The sequence below is a fragment of the Macrosteles quadrilineatus genome, unplaced genomic scaffold, assembly GCF_028750875.1.
Source record: "Macrosteles quadrilineatus isolate MER2022 unplaced genomic scaffold, UCM_ALF_1.0 Scaffold_57__1_contigs__length_777910, whole genome shotgun sequence".
In the NCBI taxonomy this organism is placed as follows: domain Eukaryota; kingdom Metazoa; phylum Arthropoda; class Insecta; order Hemiptera; family Cicadellidae; genus Macrosteles; species Macrosteles quadrilineatus.
The window spans coordinates 463,902-483,070 of NW_026542650.1; the positions used below are offsets into that span (position 1 = coordinate 463,902).

At 36.7% G+C, this 19,169-nt stretch overlaps 1 protein-coding gene across 1 annotated transcript in view; it reads left to right on the plus strand.

The window, feature by feature from the left end:
• The first annotated feature begins 2,623 nt into the window (after positions 1–2,623).
• The window catches only part of LOC128981920 (putative ATP-dependent RNA helicase DHX57), a 35,992-nt gene continuing 19,446 nt past the window's right edge, over positions 2,624–19,169 (plus strand). Inside the window, exons 1-8 of the mRNA XM_054400914.1 lie at positions 2,624–2,838; positions 3,856–4,027; positions 4,680–4,858; positions 7,443–7,939; positions 12,170–12,351; positions 12,964–13,136; positions 14,696–14,816; positions 15,010–15,234. Of these exons, the coding sequence (XP_054256889.1) occupies positions 3,863–4,027; positions 4,680–4,858; positions 7,443–7,939; positions 12,170–12,351; positions 12,964–13,136; positions 14,696–14,816; positions 15,010–15,234 (1,542 nt within the window). The 5' untranslated portion in view covers positions 2,624–2,838; positions 3,856–3,862. The remainder of the gene's footprint in view (positions 2,839–3,855; positions 4,028–4,679; positions 4,859–7,442; positions 7,940–12,169; positions 12,352–12,963; positions 13,137–14,695; positions 14,817–15,009; positions 15,235–19,169) is intronic.

The window sequence follows — 19,169 nt, forward strand, 5'->3', positions numbered from 1 at the left end:
TTAGCCGCGGCCGTGGGTGACGGTGATCTATCCTCATGATTGCGGACCGCGGGAGACGTTCGCGATTTAGCCGCGGCCGTGGGTGACGGTGATCTATCCTCATGATTGCGGACCGCGGGAGACGTTCGCGATTTAGCCGCGGCCGTGGGTGACGGTGATCTATCCTCATGATTGCGGACCGCGGGAGACGTTCGCGATTTAGCCGCGGCCGTGTGTGACAGTGATCTATCCTCATGATTGCGGACCGCGGGAGACGTTCGCGATTTAACCGCGGCCGTGGGTGACGGTGATCTATCCTCATGATTGCGGACCGCGGGAGACGTTCGCGATTTAGCCGCGGCCGTGGGTGACAGTGATCTATCCTCATGATTGAGGACCGCGGGAGACGTTCGCGATTTAGCCGCAGCCGTGGGTGACGGTGATCTATCCTCATGATTGCGGACCGCGGGAGACGTTCGCGATTTAGCCGCGGCCGTGGGTGACAGTGATCTATCCTCATGATTGCGGACCGCGGGAGACGTTCGCGATTTAGCCGCGGCCGTGGGTGACGGTGATCTATCCTCATGATTGCGGACCGCGGGAGACGTTTGTGATTTAGCCGCGGCCGTGGGTGACAGTGATCTATCCTCATGATTGCGGACCGCGGGAGACGTTCGCGATTTAGCCGCGGCCGTGGGTGACAGTGATCTATCCTCATGATTGCGGACCGCGGGAGACGTTCGCGATTTGGCCGCGGCCGTGGGTGACGGTGATCTATCCTCATGATTGCGGACCGCGGGAGACGTTCGCGATTTAGCCGCGGCCGTGGGTGACGGTGATCTATCCTCATGATTGCTGACCGCGGGAGACGTTCGCGATTTAGCCGCGGCCGTGGGTGACGGTGATCTATCCTCATGATTGCGGACCGCGGGAGACGTTCGCGATTTAGCCGCGGCCGTGGGTGACGGTGATCTATCCTCATGATTGCGGCCCGCGGGAGACGTTTGTGATTTAGCCGCGGCCTTGGGTGACGGTGATCTATCCTCATGATTGCGGCCCGCGGAAGACGTTCACGATTTAGATGTGGCCGCGGGTGACGGTGATGTATCCTCATAATCAAATCCCGCGGGAGACGTTCAAGAATTAGCCGCTGTAACGAGTGTCGATGATGATGTCCCCGTGATTGTGGCTCACGGGAGATGTTAACGATTTCGCCGCGACTAAAGGTATCAATGAGGATGTCCCCGTGATGCCTTCCCGAGGGGGATGTTAACGATTTCGGTACGGCCGCGGGAGACAATGATGATGATGATCGCAGTCCACGGGAGATGTTTTTAACACGACTTTGCCGCGATCGCAAGTGTCGATTTTGATGTCCCCGTGATTGCTGCTTTGCGGAAGATGTTAACGATTTTGGCATGGTTGCGAGTGTCGATGATGACATCCATGTGATTGCGGCCCGCGGGAGATGTTCACTATTTTACTGCGGTCGCGGGCAACGGTTATGATGTCCTCAAGGTCACAGCTCATGGGATATGATCAAGATTTCGCCGTGGTCGCGAGTGTCAAGGATGATGTCCCTTTGTTGCAGCCCGCGGGGGAAGATTTTGCCCTTTGTTGTTTAAGATTTAGCCGCGGTCACGGATACCTATGATGGCTTTGACTTGGTTTAGGAGAGATGTTCACGATTTCATCCATGATCACGGGTGTCAATGATGATGCCCCTTGATGCATAGGAGATATTCACGATTACTTCCGCGATCGCAAGGAATTTCCACCACAGGGGGAGGGCCGCTCAAGTAATTTGGCCTAGGGCCGCAAGTACCCTAAATCCGGCACTGTGCTAGTGAAATCTTTTACTGAAATAAAAGTTTTTGAACTTGAACACACACACTGACATCCCAGATATTTTCACAGAGAACCTACAAACATAAACGTAGACCCATGTTGAGTAACTTGTGACACTGACAAACAAACAAAATAAACAAGTAGGCCTATAGAAAATTCACAATAAGATATTTCTCATTTAAAATAGCCTAATTTTTATGTTCATTTTGTTGTTACAGTTTCCAAGATGAAGAAAATGTTGTAAATAAATGTAAATATTATTTGTGTGTGTTAGTGTGTAATATAATATGTGTTAAATTGTCGCTTTTGAAGAAGAATTTATTTTGAAGACGAAGACCAGGAATTTTAACACGAGGTATGTTACTAGTTTTAAAATGTTCACAGCTGAAAATAGGCCTACCTGTAAGCTATAATTTAGAATGACATGGAATTAAACTTTTTCTTTCTATACTTTTATTATTTAAACAGTGTAAACAACAAGTAATAATAGTTAGGATTTTTATGTAATTCATCTTTATTTGGACTTATATAGCTATTTGTAATTTTTAATAATTATTCTAGAAATAATTTTCAATTAACATATTTAGACTTATATTTAACATTAAACGGCTACTGTACTTTGTTCCCGCGTAATTTAAAACAAGCTCGGTGATGACAGAAGCAGAAACCCGCGGTCAGATGTTTAGTTCGGATTTCAATTCCGCTGTCCCGTTTCTAGACAGACGAAAAAAAGGCGGTGACGGTCTGACGGCAAGGTCTCGTCAGAAACAGAACAACTTAACCTCAATGTGTCCTCAATAACAACCCTTCAACTGCAAAGTGCAAATTGGTTTTGTGAATGACTTATTTCAGAATTTTAACAAATTCTTGACATAATTTTTTTTATCCCTATCAAAGTTGTTCTTTGAATCAAACTGTTCTTAAAAATTAATAGCAACTGTATGGACAATTGTTTAGTACTCTTAGAATCACCATTCACAAATGACTGGAGAGCTAGGTCTTCAATATTGAGTAAGCCAGTGATGCAATCAGTTTCTTGTTTTGTTCTAAGCCTTATAGGCTTCCTAAGGTTTTTATAAGTATTTTGACTAGCTGTAGATCCTACTCTAATTTTTGTTTTTACTTGCCTACTAGCCTACCCTAACTTAGTTTTGTTTTAACTCAATAACAGGCCAAAGGTTTTAGGTAGGGCCTAGGTTAGGGCTAGGTATAGTTGTAGTTTTTTTGTACTGTACCAGGTTTTTTTTTGTTTGTTTTTTAGTACGAAGTTCCCTTAGGTCTACCTACTTACAAGGTAGGCTATTCCATGCTAACTTGCCTAGTTTCAACTCTTGGTTAACAAACAGTTAAATGTAAGTTAGCCTACTTAGGCCTACTTGCATATAGGCTAACTTATGTTCATTACAAATTAGCCTATACAGCTGTTCTCCTTAGGCATATTACTTACATTTTCTATGGGTACCGTACCTACAGTTTCTTAGCTGGGCTAGGCCTATGCTAATATTGATTGAAACTATCGAATTGAAAATAGCCTATTGATTAATAATCAATATTTTTAAATAGGCTATATCTATTATAAAATAAAAACCTAACCTAACCAACCAAACTGGCTGCACTTTACTTTACGTCCTACATCATTTGAATTAAAATATCGATTGATATATCGAATAATCAATATTTTCATTCGTTTGTTTGTGTAGGACCTAAAGTAAAGTGCAGCCACCAAACTTGCTGATGGTAAAAACATCGCATGAAGGTTCACTAATCGAATCGATATTAGCGTGGCCCAGTTAAGAAACTGTACCCTTTTCTAGACCTATTTCACCACACTTACCGGTAGCCTAAGTAGCATATTTGCTCTATTAATAAAAGGCCTTTAGTAACTTACCTAACAAGAACATGATTTTCATCGTTGATGTTTTCATTCTTTTCCCTTTGATCAATAGATCTACTCTAAAACCAGCTTGTGTAATTTTACCCATTGGCGCCGACAAACAAAAGTTCCTTACACTGTGTAATCAATTTTAGGAATCTGATGGAGTCAGAAGACTGGACAGTGGAGGTAGCCCAAAAGGGCTCCTCCAAGAGGATGGAGGCTATAGATAAGCAGCGGCAGTTAAAAGTGGAAATGACGAATCTTGTCATCTCAGAAGAAGCCAGAACTAAACTCCTAGAAACTATTAAATTTATCCAAGGGGAGGTGTGTAAACTCAATAGTAGGCCTAGATAGTTTTAATTTATCTGCAATGGCATGTGAAATGTCCTAAGTCCTGTTTTGCAGGCTTGGCATTGTCAAACTCTTGCACAACCTCTGTATTAAGCAATATTGCCGCAGTTTTAGGAGATAAATTTGCACAACACAAAATTATAAACAAAATGGTTGGACATTTAGATGACACTATCATGATAATTATTATTAAGTTAGATATGGGTCTAGCTTGGGACATTATTTCACTGGAGGGCATTTCACAGAAGTCTCAAAAAAGTCGAGCTTGTTACCTTTCGGACAGGTATATGTAAAAATTATTGATGCTGCTTGTTTTGTTGTGTTGGCTTAAAATGCTTTTAGTAACGGGTGTCATTGGTGTCAAATGCCTCACCCATCTCATCTCCATCATTCCATGTAATTAACCTGTGCAGACCTTATTGGTTAAATTGAAAGCTTAAATAGAACAACTTAATCACATGTTGTATATAAGTCACAGTGTGGATAACCCCTTATCATTGGATAATATGTTTGTTTAAAACATTATAAGGAAGGTGCCATATAATGCTGTTCTAATGTCATAATGTTATTGGTACCATTTCACTACTTATTTTGTGGTATTCATTTTGTGCCCTTTTCTTTTCAGGACTTCGAAGCTAAAAAGATTTCGGATTATAAAGATAGCAAGGTGAACCTTGCTAATCAGTATTGGGTAGACCGAGGTCACCTAGTAATTCAGGGAGCAACGGACTACTCGATGATAAAAAAGAAGGCACTTTTACCTCACGAAAGGCTCAATGTATTTGCTTTGAACCGACTGCAAAAGTATGTTGAAAACGTTTCCTGCCTATTTGATGAAGATATAATATATAGGTTAATGATGTTATTTGGTCCAGGATCACTTCTTGAAAATTAAAATGGTATAAGATTACCTGTTTCTGTCTGTGATCCTAATTTGTAGTATGAGCTACCGGTTTCGAGGTTATAACCTTATCATCAGGCTTCTTGTCACTCTTGCGAGGTCGTCGAGTTTTATAAACACACAAAACACTGACATTTAAATAAATAAGTTACAAGACATTGACGGATACGATACGAATATATTTAACATAAAAAAATTGGAACTAGTTCCCACACGACGCGGCACTGGCAAACGTTTTGTCATTATCAGAACAATGCCGATGGTATTTTTGCCTCTCATTATTGTAGATGCGAATCGCTGCGTCGTATATTATGTTCGATTTAAATGATGTTTGTTCATTTAAAACTTTTTGGGGTTCTGACTTGATGGCTTTATAGATTTCAAACTCTTCCATGCTGTTTAACAAACTTCCTTTTCTTGGGCAGAGATGTAGTATTTTTAAATTCTTCTCAAAACTTGTATAATTATGGTTTTCATTTATTAGATGGTTGGCGAATGTTGATTTCGAATTAGATTTTTTACTGGACGGGATGTGTTCTTTATATCTTATATGAAATGAACGAGATGTTTGGCCTATGTAATATTTTTCACAGTCATCGCACTGAAGCTTGTAAACACCAGTTTTGTCCTCCTTCCTGGTTGTTTGTTTATTATTATTTTCCTTCAACATTGAGCTCAGTTTGTTGTTTGCTCTAAATGAAACTGTGACATTGTTTTTCGCCATTTCCTTCTTTAATGTGTGATTGAGGACAAAGCCGAAATCAGCGGAAGCAAAACGTTTTCCGGGGGTGGGTGGATTGGTCTCAGTTTTTGTATTTTTATGTCGGGTTACTAATTTGTCAATAATTGTGCTTTTATAACCATTGGCTATTGCGATGTGTTTTATAATCAGAAGTTCTTTTTTATAATCAGCAGGATTTAATGGGATGGACAATAGCCTATGGACCAAGCTGTTGTATGCGGCCATTTTTTTATTATAAGGATGATGTGATGAGCAGTGTATTGTTTGGCCAGTAGCTGTGGGTTTCCTGTATATACTGAAATTAAGTTTTGAGTCGACCTTTGTGATTTTGAGATCTAAATAATTTATTGAATCATTATTCTCTGTTTCAAGTGTGAATTGTACATTTCTGTGAATCTTATTGAAAACGTTTTGCTTCCGCTGATTACGGCTTTGTCCTCAATCACACATTAAAGAAGGAAATGGCGAAAAACAATGTCACAGTTTCATTTAGAGCAAACAACAAACTGAGCTCAATGTTGAAGGAAAATAATAATAAACAAACAACCAGGAAGGAGGACAAAACTGGTGTTTACAAGCTTCAGTGCGATGACTGTGAAAAATATTACATAGGCCAAACATCTCGTTCATTTCATATAAGATATAAAGAACACATCCCGTCCAGTAAAAAATCTGATTCGAAATCAACATTCGCCAACCATCTAATAAATGAAAACCATAATTATACAAGTTTTGAGAAGAATTTAAAATACTGCATCTCTGCCCAAGAAAAGGAAGTTTGTTAAACAGCATGGAAGAGTTTGAAATCTATAAAGCCATCAAGTCAGAACCCCAAAAAGTTTTAAATGAACAAACATCATTTAAATCGAACATAATATACGACGCAGCGATTCGCATCTACAATAATGAGAGGCAAAAATACCATCGGCATTGTTCTGATAATGACAAAACGTTTGCCAGTGCCGCGTCGCGTGGGAACTAATTCCAATTTTTTTATGTTAATTATATTCGTATCGTATCCGTCAATGTCTTGTAACTTATTTATTTAAATGTCAGTGTTTTGTGTGTTTATAAAACTCGACGACCTCACAAGAGTGACAAGAAGCCTGATGATGAGGTTATAACCTCGAAACCGGTAGCTCATACTACAAATTAGGATCACAGACAGAAACAGGTAATCTTATACCATTTTAATAATATATAGGGCCTATCTTCAACAAATATATAATATAAAACATCAAATATATCTTCATCAAGTACCTATATTCGCCGTTTTATATGTATTATAGGCTAAGAATAAGATACCAGAAAATGAAACTTTGATAGTTGATATCCCACAGTATTTACAAAACCAAAAACCGATAAGATATTTTCAGTATTTTTATCAATCAAAAATCAATCAAAATGGTGAAATCTATCATAAAAACCAATTGAACCAGTAGAATTGTTCCGGTATATCAAAGTTCTAATCAAAAACTTGTTTATTCAATTTGTCACTCAATTTGTGTCAATTTGTTTAACACTGTCTAGGAATATTGTTTTTAACTCAACCAAAACATATGCAAATAACAAACTGGAGGAAACTAAAGTTTGATAATTGTTAAAGGCCTACCTAATCTACAGTAGGCCTATTACCTTTTGCACATTCAATCATAATGGTAGCCAAGTTAGTGTGTATACACTTATAATAGCCTACCTAAAACCTTTTGTATATAATTGACAATAAATGTTCTTAATCTTTTTAGTTACGGATTCCACAAGAACCATTGTGCGGAAGCCCTTCAAGTTACCAAAGGTGATTTCGGAAAGGCCTTTGAGTTCTTAATGTCACACTACATGGGAGTCAATCTACCTGTGGAAGACACCGATGTGCCTGAAGATGTATTGCAAGAACGGAATGAAGAATTGGAGTCGGTGAAAGAAATATTTGGACAAATGTTAGAAGAACGGATTTCCAACCAGCTGTGGATAGTGCATTTGGACCTGCCGTACATTTTAGAAAATTACAATAATAGGACAAAAAGTGAGCTCGAGGCGACGATCAAAATACATAAACCTAGTAAAGCCCCTTCTAACAAAAAAGAAATGTGTCGAAACTTTGTAAAAGGTCATTGTAGTTATGGGAGTAACTGTCGGTTTTCTCATGAACCACCCGTAAACAAAGTGGTCGTTAAATGTGCAGCTGAAGACGCCCGTAAAGAAACTGCGACAAAGTTTGACTTGGAAATCAGATTCCCAAAAGGTTGGTATGCTTGTATGGCTGTTAATATTTTCAATGTCCTTGCCTATTTTTGTTGCATGTACGCAAAACTAAATAGAGACAGAATAGTTTTTTGTTTTTTTAAGTCAACAAATCTACCTATTTTCAAAACAGAAACTTTTAACAAAATTATGGGTTGAGGATAGTTATTATACTGGGTGTACATAAAGTCCCGCACGGGCTTAATATTTTCTAAACGACAACAGATAAATCAATAAGATTTAGTACATCAACACGACACCTAAAAATCTACTTTTTCAAGGAACTATGAATTTTCTGTCATATCATGGGGACATCCTGCAAGGAGTCAGAAGTAAATCTTAAATAGGAGCATAGGTCAATATGCACATCAGTTTAAAGGTCTTTAGGATGCATCTAGCAGAATAATGCCACAAATTTTAACTCAAACGTACAACCGAGCCAAGAATGACAGTTGTTCAAAGATTCATTTAATTTGCATTGCTATTATACGCTTACTCCTCAGGGGGCACAGCCCTAGGAATCGGAAGAAAATTGAAAACGTAAGCATAGGTCGATATGCACTTCAATTTAAAGGTCTTCACTAGTAGTTTACAATGCCATAAATTCAAGCTCAAAAGAACGCCTGAGTAAAAAATGGCAGTCGTTCAAAGATTCAAAATGGCAGATTCAAGAAATCTTTGAACAGCTGCCATTTTGCGAAGTATCAACCTTTTGAAGTGCGATTTGCGGCATTGTATTCTACTAAAAAAAACCTTCCATTTGATCTGCATATCTATGCTTCCATTTAAGATTTTCTTCCGACTCCTTGCGTCCCGCAAGGTTCTGGTGTCCCATGATATGACAGAAAATTCATAGTTCCTTGAAAAAAATGATTTTTAGGTGTGTTGTTAATGTACCAAATCTTTTTGATTTATCTGTTGTCGTTTAGAAAATATTAAGCCCGTGCGGGACTTTACCCTGTATAAGTAGCCTAGGTTAAATTTCACTTATGAAATAACCATTGTCTTTATTTCTAGTTTAATCTTACTAGTGTTTTTTTATCCCCATTGCAATTTTGATCAGGATTTTCAAGCAATGAATGAATAAATGAATGAATTATCTCTTTATTCCAACAAATTATTTACAGAATATGTACAGAAATATTTAAAGGGAAAAAAACATAAGTGAATTTAAAAGAAAGTAGGCTAAATAAAAGAAACGTCTTATAACACTTAAAACATATATTTACGCTTATACTGTTACTCACAAGACGGTAAATATACAAAAAAGATGGTAAGTAGTGATCGATTTCGATTGGACACTCCAATCATCATCAGACCCAATAGGCGAACGACAAGAATCTTAATGGCGTCCCTACTTATACCCTATTGGCTACCGGAAGCACCGGCCAATACATTTTTATAAGTACAACTGGAATCAAAATGTATATGTTCATTAATCAACTTATTTCTATTTTTACATTTTTCCTTATAAATATACAATTCTTCCCAAGCATTCATTACATATCCTTTCTTACAATTCTTTAAAATATCTAGACTATCCTCCATTTTTCCTAGTGAGTGGCCATTTTGTAACAGGTGTTGTGCGACATTTGATCTTTCCGGTTTGTTGTTCCTCCACGCAGATATGTGGTTTTTGAAGCGGTTAACGAAGTTCACAGTCTGTCCAATGTAGAAGTTATCACAATCGTTACAATTGATTTTATAGATGCCCGAAGCTTCGAATTTGTTGAAATCTTCTATTTTCGGATGCAGTATTTTCTCATGGTGTTCTGAGTCCTGTAGGCTATTGAAACTCCGTATTTCTTGAATCTGTTAGCAGTCCTTTGTGTTGTAGTCCCCGTGTAGCTAAATGTGATATATCTGGTGTTTTCCTCTTTTATCTCTTCTAATGTTGTTCTGCTGTGTAGTGTATTCTGCCTATTGATTTTCCTCGTCGTCTTCCTTGCGATTTCCTCTATCGTCTTGGTTCGAAATCCATTAACTTGAGCGACCTTCTTAATGGTGTCCAGTTCTTTCTTCCTATTGGCTTGGCGAAGTGGGATCTTATAGGCTCGGTACAGCATAGATCTAAAGGCTGCGGTCTTGTGGATTGTCGGATGGATAGACTTGCTGTTGATTGTAGTGTCCGTTTGCGTAGGTTTCCTGTAGATGTCAAACTCTATCTTGCTGTCTTTTTTCTCTAATGTGAGGTCCAGGAAGTTGATCTTTTTGTTTTCTTCAAACTCGTTGGTAAAGGTGAGGTTCGGGTGGTGGCTGTTTAGTGTCTGCATCATCGTTTCGTGCTCTTGCTCCTGGGCTTGTCTGAAGATAACAAGAATGTTTTACATCATGATTCTTTCTTAAATTCTTTAACATTTCTTTTTCCTGATGCTGTAAAAATATTTCTGACAAAATTGCCGAAAGTGGACTTTCCATAGCTAAACCATCTGTTTTTTCGTAAAATCTATTGTTAAATCTAAAATAATTTTGTTTCAAAACAGTCACAAGCAATTTTACAATCTGATTGACATATTCATCGTCTAAACTATTCTGTAAAAGCCTACATTTAACAAGATCTACAGTTTCAGATACAGGTATGTTGGTGTACAGATTTGCGATATCAAATGAGACTAGCCTACTATTCGAATCTATATCTATGTTCTTTACACGTTCAACAAATTCATAACTATTCTTTACATTGTATACATATTCTAATTCTAAATCATTGCTGAGCTTACTTGCTAACAATTTTGGGTACTTACGTATTATACGGAGGCCACTTATTTTACAGCGCGCTGCGGTGGTTAGGTTAGGTTGGTCTATTATAAATATGTTTGTAGGACTTTCCTACTTTCGTTATGAATCGAACCAGACAAGTCATAAAAGCTTCATGATGACCAAACCTAACCGCCGCAGCGCTTTGTATAAGGGTGGCCTCCGTATAATACGTAAGTACCCAATTTTGAAACATTGTAGGTAGGAGCACATTTCAAGTTAACTAAGGGTCTGATGGGTACATTCTTCTTGTGTATTATTGGGATCCATCACGGGTGCTTTAGAATTTAGGATGTTCATCTTCTGTCGACATTCTTCGGGAATCACTCTGGTGCATCTCTTCACGACGTCGGTAAGCTCTTTTTGGTACCTCTGCGTTGGATCCTTTTTCAGCTCTTTCAAGTTATTTTCCTTTGATGAAATCTTCCGCCTTCTTTACATATTCTTCTTTTCCGAGCACTACGATGGCGTTGCTTTTGTCTGCTTTGCTTTCCCAACAATTGAGCTATTCTCTTCCAGTTTCTTCAACTGCCTAAATGTTGTGAACAGACTATAGTTTTAATTCATGGATGAACCATCTTCAGGCCTACAAGTCCATTTAGTATCAATAAATTTCATTTTTACCTTTTGCATTCTTAATCATCTTCCTGGGCTTTTTCTAAATCCATGTTATCTTGCTTTGATTCAATGTTCTTACCCTGATAATCTCCTTAACCAGCTCCAACACCATATTCCACTGACAAACCTCTTCTAACATCCTTACAATGTCTTCTCTTACCAGGATTCCAAGTTCCAGCAAGCATTGTCTTCTCTGTTGGGCCAGAAGCCTTCTTATAATGTCCTCTCTTACCAGGATTCCAAGTTCTAGAAAGCATTGTCTTCTCTGTTGGGCCAGAAGCCTTCTTAACATCTTCTCTTACCAGGATTCCAAGTTCTAAAAAGCATTGTCTTCTCTGTTGGGCCAGAAGCCTTCTTAACATCTTCTCTTACCAGGATTCCAAGTTCCAGGAAGCATTGTCTTCTCTTTTGGGCCAGAAGCCTTCTTACAACATCTTCTCTTTAGGTTCTGAAGCTCACAGCGTGTTCTTACGTGTCTTCTTAACCACCTGCTATTACCATTTGCACCTTTTTCATGTACAAAAGAGGTACTCCATAAAGTCCCTGTGCTATGAAAGAAACTGAGTCAGATAATAGCTTGAACCTCCATTATTCCTTTTCACCCAGACCCTTACATCCAGGGTAAGGGCTCTTGTCCAAGCTGCTTTTTGGATGTTTGACCATCTGTCTTGTCATCGTTAAAGCAATGTCTCCCTTGCCTTTGTGTTTTCTATTCCTTCTTGCCTATGCAGTCACTCTTTATGATGACAAATTTGGATTGGTTTTAAGTTAATCCAACATTTAGGCTACTTAATTGAGAAGTATTTAGTAAGTGATAGTATTTAACTTTCTTAACTGATAAGTTTCTCAACCATAGGGTGCTGCTATCCTCGAGACCCCCCTCTGGTAGCGTTCAGTCCTCAAAGTGATGACATGCCGTCCACCCCAAGACTGAAGCTCACTTACTACCTACAAACCTTCTGCAAGGAACAAGCTGAGAGCCAGTTCCCCTGTGTTTACTCGCTCATTGACAAGTTTGAGCTGCATAACAAAGATGAAGTAAGTTGATAACACTGGTGCTATTGGTTGGCTATTTAACAATGGTTTGATCCCAAACACTGTAAAGTGGAGATTCCAATGTTAAAGTTGGACCTGTTTTGACTATTTTTATTTTTATTTTCGTAATTTATACCCTTTAATTTTTTTTTTGCTCTTTAGCTAAAGCTAGTTCTAAGAAAGTTAATTTTGTCATTTTACAGACATTGAGTCTTTAAGTACTCTGATCTTGGATAATTGTCTAAATTAGGCATTCATTATGTTTATGTGCCGTGTTTATGTGCGTGTGTGTGTGTTCATTTGGTCTGTACTGGACTGAACATTCAATGAACAGAAACAAATTCTTTTGTTTACTGTTTTCTGTTTTGCACAACTCTTAAAATGATTGTGATATTTACCATCATGTGCGACATCTCAGCTATCATAAACAAAACTAAAACTTACAGAGGATAATTAATTTCAAAACAGCCAAACACTGTGAAGGCTACAAGATAATACTTGGAAACAGCTTCACCATGATGGGATGTCTCATTCAGGATCTAAAGTCAAATGTAGAATGTAAGATCAAAAGTTTGGAGATAGTAAAGTTCTAATTGGTTTGATTTGTCTTGACAGATTCTAGACGTAATCAATGCAAGAGGCCCGGCCCCCTGTATCTTGGATCCTGCTGTGCCGCTGTGTCCTGAGGTTGTGTCAAGTTGCTTAGAGGAGATTGAATCTGATGAAGAGCTGGAGGTATATCGGCCAGCGACTCTCAGCAAGGACAAAATCAAAGAGAAACTGGAACAGTAAGAATTAAATATACGATTTCAAGTGTTTCAATGTTCTGAAGTAACGGTACAGGAGATATTCTATTGACTATTTAGGGATGGACGAGATTGGATTTTTAGTTCGAGACGAGATTTTTTATTTCTCATAAAATTTCAAGACAAGATTTCTCTTCTCATGCACAACGGGAAATGCACGTTCGAAATTTTTACCTGATTTTGTAACATTGTTAGATGACTGTTTAAATACTAAAATAATGATAATAGGCAAGAATATTTACAATCTTTTATTAAATAACATCAGCATAACATTTTTTTATTAATCACGCCTAACTTATTAAAAATGCCTACGATTAGGAAACATGGTGATATCAGTTAGGATAGATTTCAACTTATCCTAAAATAAAATAAATCATAAAATAAAAGCAATATTAATTTTTATAAAATAGTTACTTGTTTTGACTTTTTTATAGTAATAAAACATTCCTCACACTGCTTACACTTAACAAAACTTCTCAAATGTTATTAAAGTAATATTATTAAAATAATGAAAGTAATATTTACATTAAAAGAATTAATTAAATAAGAACGCCTTCGAAAAGGAAACGCAACTACAACACGCTCCTGTATTGCGGGTATTGCATTGACTTTCTGCAGGCGTTTTTAATTTTTTTTTTTTTTTTTTTTTTTTTCTCGTCTCGATAAAAATCTCGGCCAAAAAGTAATCTCGTCTCGTGTAACGAGATTGAAAATTTCCCGAAATTTCGAGACTTGACCATCCCTTACTATAATAAATGGGGAAGGTTATGTTTTCTAACAAAATACCTATCTTTTAAATAGTTTTTCACCATTTTAATTTTTCCTAAAAGAGCCAATGTAACTTGCGTACATGTTAAGGTTATGGGATATTTTAAATATATACAATAAGTTTTTTTTTTCTTCTCACAACATTTTGCAACAACACCACTATTTGAAACAGCACTGACAGACTAGCATCTGTAGCAGACAGATGTAAATCACAGTGTAGGTGGGTAGTGTGTTTCTAGTTAGCATTGTGCAGCAGTCAACAAACCCTGTGCCATCCCTTTTTTGTTCATCACTTCATTTCTCTTCATTTGTCTAAGATATATTTCAGTGTATTTTCTTAGACCAATTTGTTTGGTCATCATTTCAGTTAAGAGAGTTCTACTGTAGTCAATATGTTTTTTACCTCAGTAAGTTAAATATTAACTAACCATTGTTCTTTTATTTTCATGATGATATAGCCTGTGGATTAATTTACCAATAAATGTTTACAATTGACTTAAAACTAAAAACAAAAACCAACTTATGGTAACCCACTGATTGCACTAGCTTCGGCACTAAAAGGGAGCCCTTAGGCTGTATGAGGACATACTGATAGTCAACACCTGCTGGAACCTCCATCATACTTCCACTAAACAAATTTGTAAAATCCTAATATTGTTCCTTTACTTTGCTTTGGTTGTAGTCTTTTCTCTCAATTTGTTGTTGTACCTCAAGTGACCATATTGAATCTTTCAGACTGTAATGTTCAATCTTTCACACTATAATTCTTTCAGAGATGACAGTGAACTGGCAAAGCGTTTCGAGCAAAAAGAGGCAAGTCCAAGGTACAAGACGATGCTTCAACAAAGAAGGAAACTACCTGCATTTAGTAAAATGGAGGCAATCCTTTTATCAGTGAGTAATTTAGACGAAAAGTTTTTTGATCATTACTTTAAAATACAAAGTAGATAAACGGCAAATATTGTTGGACAGCGTTAGCAATGTAAAAGCCCTTTGGATAGTTTTTTGTTTCATGAAACTAGTCATTATAAACTATAAGAGTAGATAGATTTATGTAGTTTTCAAACGATTACGATGTGTTCAACAGCTATCCAAGAGTCAGGTAGTGGTAGTTAGTGGAGCTACAGGATGTGGCAAGTCTACGCAGGTTCCGCAGTACATACTGGACGACTGGCTGCGTAAGAGAGCCCGAGGCGACACGAGCCACGTAGAAGTGATCTGCACACAGCCTCGGAGACTGTCTGCGATAGGAGTGGCTGAGAGAGTGGCCTATGAGAGGTTGGAGAGTGTCGGTGCGAGCATCGGATATTCGGTGAGAATTGCTTGTAGCCCGACATACAACATGGTTATTTACCTTTTTTTTATTTTGTGGGAGTTGAAAAGAGGGAATACCTCACAGTAAAGATAGTTGTCTACAGTAAAACCAGACTGATTCGGCATTCAATAATTCAGCGAGGGTTTAAGAATTTTTTACACTAAATTAAGACTAGGGCAGCGTTTGGCAGAGTTTGTGGGAAATAACAGAGGTGAGGCGTACTCAGAATAACTTTTTACTTTATTTTAGCAGTGTTTCCACTATCCTCGCAATAAAACAGTTTATTTACTTTGCTCACAAACCTGGTTTCTTTATTAGTCCCGGAATGCTTTAGTCTCAAACTTATTAATGTTTGATGACAAGCTATTTAAGAACAGTATTTTAATGTTTTTTTATTAATTTTCTCACACCATATTTTACCGGATTAAATGTCAAATGTTTTGCTAATTGCTGTAAGACTGTAAAGGACTGTAGGCCTAGATAACCAGTTAACTATTAATATCCTATTTACAGGGTGTCCACATTCTGGAAAGTCAGGGATAGTCATGGAAAGTCAGATGGAAAAAAATTATGGTCATTGAAAGTCATGGAAATAGGCAAAAAGTCATGGAAATCCCCAATGATGGATGGATTTCAGGGGACCTTTCAATGCTCTAGTCAGCCGTAACCGCGACTATTGTAGCATTTTTCCGAATTTTTCACAAATGTACAACAATTTCTAATTATACAGTTGTCTTAGTTTATGGGTTTTGAGTTTGTATTAGTTCATTGTTGTACCTATTGTTATCTGTTAATACATATTTCAATATTTTCTGTGAAATAACTTGTCGAGGCAGTATTATTCATGTGTGTACGGTATATTATAATTTTTGAGTTAAGTTCGTGAGTCATGGAAATCAATGGTTAATGGTCATGGAAAGTCAGGGAAATTGATGACAAAATTTCTGTGGACACCCTGTATCCTATTTATTTATTTTTTTATTAAAGTTTGTCAAACATATCTTTTTACTATGATGAGGTAGGCACTAGTCAACCCCCTACATCATCAAAGTTATTTTTTTGTGATAGTTATTAGTTATGGTACCTATGTTTTTTTTTTTAGTAGGAAGGGATTTTAACTGAAGCAAGAGACAAGAAATAACTGCCTCACAACCTATCCTGGAAATGGGTGAGGTTCATAATGTCCAAATTTCACAAACTCCAACGTCTAAAATATTAAATAAACAGTGCGTTTCATAACCTCCAAACTTCATAAACTCCAAAACTATAACTTTCAAATAAGCACAGTTTCACAATGTCCAAATTTCACAAACTCCAACGTTAATATATTAAATAAACAGTGCGTTTCGTAACCTCCAAATTTCATAAACTCCAAAACTATAATTTTCAAATAATCACCGATTCACAATGTCCAAATTTCACAAACTCCAACTTTTAAATATCAAATAAACATAGCGGTTCATAACCTCCAAGTTTCATAAGCTCCAACGGTACAGTCTCTGCCAGAAGTTGCTGAAGAAGTTGCCGTGGTACGGTATGTAGGCGCTACACGTTCTACTGTTGTAGCGGCGCGACACGAAGCATCATTGTTGCTCCGTAATTGCTTTCTTAAGAGTGTAAAGTATTGGTATTAATACCCCTTCCGCAGCAAACCTGCAGACTAATCGAATTTCCATATTTCCTTATTTGATTTACACTATCAATGAAGTTATTAGTTTATGTATTGTAACATGGATAATCGTTAATATAACCGTACTTCCTAACTAATATTATAAATGTGAGAGTTTGTGTGTTTTTTTGTCTGTTTGAAGTCCAATAACACATTAACTACAGGTCAGGTAGGTCTTAAATTTGGCATGATGATAGCACATATTCCCAATCAACATATAGACATATTCTTATCACAAAAATCCTTTCAGGCTGGATGTGGAGTTTCCCATGTTAACATTATGGGTATTCATGTTTTAAAAGTAATTAAATAATTTTCAGCTAATACAGATAAACAAGTTCGTTTAATTATATTTTACCAAGTTTATTTAGTGTGGCGTTGATTTAACTAGGAGCTTGTAGGGACATAAGTCCCTAAACAACAAAACAAACAAATTAACCAAATTAACTTTAATTTAATTAAATCAAACAAATTATTGTAATATATAAATTAACTCGTAATCAAATCATGTATGTGTAAAGATATATATTCCTGCACACCAACTTTTGTGTACCTTTTGTTTAAAAAACAGTTTCGTTAATTGTGATTATTGATGTTAATTTCAATAAATAATTTAGAATATTTCAGAGGGTTAACTTTGCTAAAGGCTGCAAACCTAATATATTTTTTTGTAAATAAATACTGATTTACTTAGGTTATCTTAGCCCAGTGGTTTCAAAATGATAATATAAATGATTCCCCGTTTGTAATTTCGGAAATTGTCTTCGTGAAATATGAAAAGGCATATAAAGATGTGGAGATAATTTAAGTTCTTGGTAAAACCCACTAAATTAGCGACCTGGCCCAGTTATTATTTCTACTTTTATACTCCTTTCGTTAAGGTAAACTAAATTAGTGTAAATGCATCCCTTTTACTAAACTTTACCCTAGATTTGGTTCTGGTCAAAATAATATAAACAAAAATAGAAACTACTCTTATTCTAAGTTTATGTGGTGGAATTCCTGCTAAAAGTGCGATTGACTTTACATTCTATCGAAATAGGCCTATTTAAAACGTTCAGCGGGTTCATAGTTGAGACCATATTAAAGTACCTATTTATTTGCTTCTTCATCCTCTTTAGCCATTTAGTTGTTGGATAGTATTACATGTTATATTCAATGGATATATTATGATTTTATTTTAAAACATTTAACGAGTTTATATTCATCTATATTTGAAAAAGCTAATCAACGGCTCACGTCTAACATTTTTGCCACTGCAGTGCATGGTTAGGGTTTGATTACCCATTTGTCGAAACCAATCACGAAATTACGTTTCTCCAGCATTGACATGCATATAAAGAAAAGGAAACTACCTCAAAAGATTACTGTTATAGGTTTCCCTGTACTTTATTCATACTATGCATGCTAGTCTATATGATTTTAACCCCTTTTCCTTTGAGAAACAGAATGTACCTAGTTAAAACCTTTTCAAAAAAAATTAATAAATCCCGCTCTTGGAATTTGTCATAGTAATTGCTTAATAGTGAAAAAATATATTGTCTCTACGAACTTTTTATTTTAATTCTCAGGTTAGTTCCAGAGTAGCCATTAAGATCATTCCGCTTTAAACAAAATATTGACTAAACACAAAAGTAAGCGTCAAATGTTTACAGAAAAGTTTAGAATATATCATCTCATTTTAATGTTTTTGAAATAAAAACAAAGCAGGAGTTTTCCATTTAATATTGAATCCATAATTAATTAGTGAAAGTGGTTATTGATTGTTAAACATTCCTTCAACACAATAATACGCTTGAAATATGAAGACATGTAAACAAAGTAAAATAATTTTGTAAACTTCGTAAACATATGTTTTAAAATGAAAATACCCCCGCCGCAGCAAACCTGCAGTTGCGTTACATACATTACATACACTCCAACCAGCTGTTATCTTATTCTAAATGTATTGTTATTGCCTATTCAAGGTTAAGGAAATAAAACATGACATTTGTAGTTTATTTTATTTATCGATATTACTTTTATATAATCAGGTATATTGACAGTATGACCTATCACCTAACTGTCCTGTTCACCTGTTTGGTCCTGTTAGGAATCAAAGAAGTCTCGAGTTAGCAAAATACTGTACAGGCAGAATTTTGTGGAGTGAATTAAAATATCAGTAACTAGTCAAGCGGTAACTATAAATCATCAAAATATCAGTAACTATAAATCCGTTATGGACGGGCGTGAGAAAAAAAAGAATGAAGGTCAACAAGGCACA